Source organism: Octopus bimaculoides, chromosome 20, assembly GCF_001194135.2.
Source record: "Octopus bimaculoides isolate UCB-OBI-ISO-001 chromosome 20, ASM119413v2, whole genome shotgun sequence".
Classification (NCBI taxonomy): domain Eukaryota; kingdom Metazoa; phylum Mollusca; class Cephalopoda; order Octopoda; family Octopodidae; genus Octopus; species Octopus bimaculoides.
This window is the reverse complement of record NC_069000.1, coordinates 33,784,923-33,786,445: the sequence shown is the minus strand read 5'-3', so window position 1 is coordinate 33,786,445 and position 1,523 is coordinate 33,784,923. Positions and strand designations below refer to the sequence as shown.

The 1,523-nt window shown below is 35.1% G+C and overlaps 1 protein-coding gene across 3 annotated transcripts in view; it reads left to right on the top strand.

Moving 5' to 3' along the window:
• The window catches only part of LOC106879734 (monocarboxylate transporter 9), a 61,993-nt gene that overhangs the window by 49,741 nt on the left and 10,729 nt on the right, over window positions 1–1,523 (top strand). For all 3 annotated transcript variants that reach the window (XR_008266380.1, XM_052975178.1, XM_052975177.1), the window contains exon 3: window positions 526–669. Coding sequence is in view for 2 of the 3 variants with exons in the window: in XM_052975178.1 (XP_052831138.1) it covers window positions 526–669 (144 nt within the window). In the remaining variant the exon portion in view is untranslated. The remainder of the gene's footprint in view (window positions 1–525; window positions 670–1,523) is intronic.

Sequence of the window (1,523 nt, the reverse complement as noted above, 5' to 3'; positions counted from 1 at the left end):
CAACATCCTTAAACAAACCTTATTCAGGGATCTTTTGAGTGGGATGGGCTACTCGACATGAAGAAAATTCTAACTGGGCCTTACCTGCGAGGTCATGCGCTGTTTATCTTGAAATGAGATCACCATGTCACGCACATATGGTTGTGATGCATGTGGTTGGTGTACCCTTATCAGACGGGTAGTCATGATGGGTATACTGTGCTTCGTATATTTTACACCAATGTCATTTTGATGGCATGCACTGCTCTCTCACTCAATAATAATAATAATAATAATAATAATAATAATAATAATAAATATATAATAATAATTTTAGCATAAGGTCAGCAAGTTCAGGGAAGGGAGTAAGTCGATTACTTCGATCCCAGTCCTCAACTGGTACTTATTTTATCGACTCCGAAAAGATGTTAGACAAAGCATTTTGTCCGGCATACTAACTATTCTACTACTAATAATAATAATACCATGTATAACAACGAAATATTTCTACGGTGATGCTAAATATCATTCATTGTCTTTAAACAGGTCCATTGGTCAGTTTGCTACTACAACGGTTCACACACCGAGAAGTCGTAATATTTGGGACTTTCCTCTCGGCGTTTGGCTTTATTATTAGTATATGGATGCCAAATGTCGACTTCCTCATCTTTACTTATGGTTTCATAGCGGGTAAGCTTAACCATTCTGTTTTTATTTATTATTCATTGGAACTCTTCAATATCACATTGTCAGAAAGTGTGTGTATGTGCGCGCGCGTGCGTGCGTGCGTGCGTGTGTGTGTGTGTGTGTGTGTATGAGTGTATGTATGTATGAATATATGTGTATATATATATATATATATATATATATATATATATATATATAATATAAATATATTGGGTCATGCCATAAATAATGCGGCTTTTTTTATACTCCTTTTATTTTTTAAAATTCAGATAAACAAAATTCTCCTTTAATTTAAAATATACTCATCTTCATTTTCTACAATGTTCTTCCATCAATCTGGTAGACTTGCAAGGCCCCTCTTGGGTAACCAAGAATCAATATTTTGTTACGAATTAGGGTTAAAAGAAAGGTGTCTAAAGAACTTTGCGGTTAAATATTCTGTTCAAGAATCTGCAACGCAACTGAAAATTTTTTAAATCGCTATTTCTGGTCGAATTTTGGATTTCATGGATTATAAGTCGTAACGAATGCATATTTCTACAAAGCAGAATGCGAAACAGTAAATATAGTATCCATAGGAGAGGTTGCATACTAAGTTTCAATACGATTGACTAATATCTTGAGGTTCCACATTGACTATAAAGAGAACAGGAGTGTGACATTCTCTCCAGTGCTGCTGCAACGGTCATTGCGTGTGGAGGTACGTTGTACGTGTGTGAAGTTTTCTGTTTTGTACCTTGACTTTAGGCCATTGTATTAAAATTAATGATCGTGTTAAATTTAGTGTTGTTTACACTTAGTGATGAGTCATAAGCCAATAACGCGTCATGATACTGAATGCCCAATATTTGGTACTC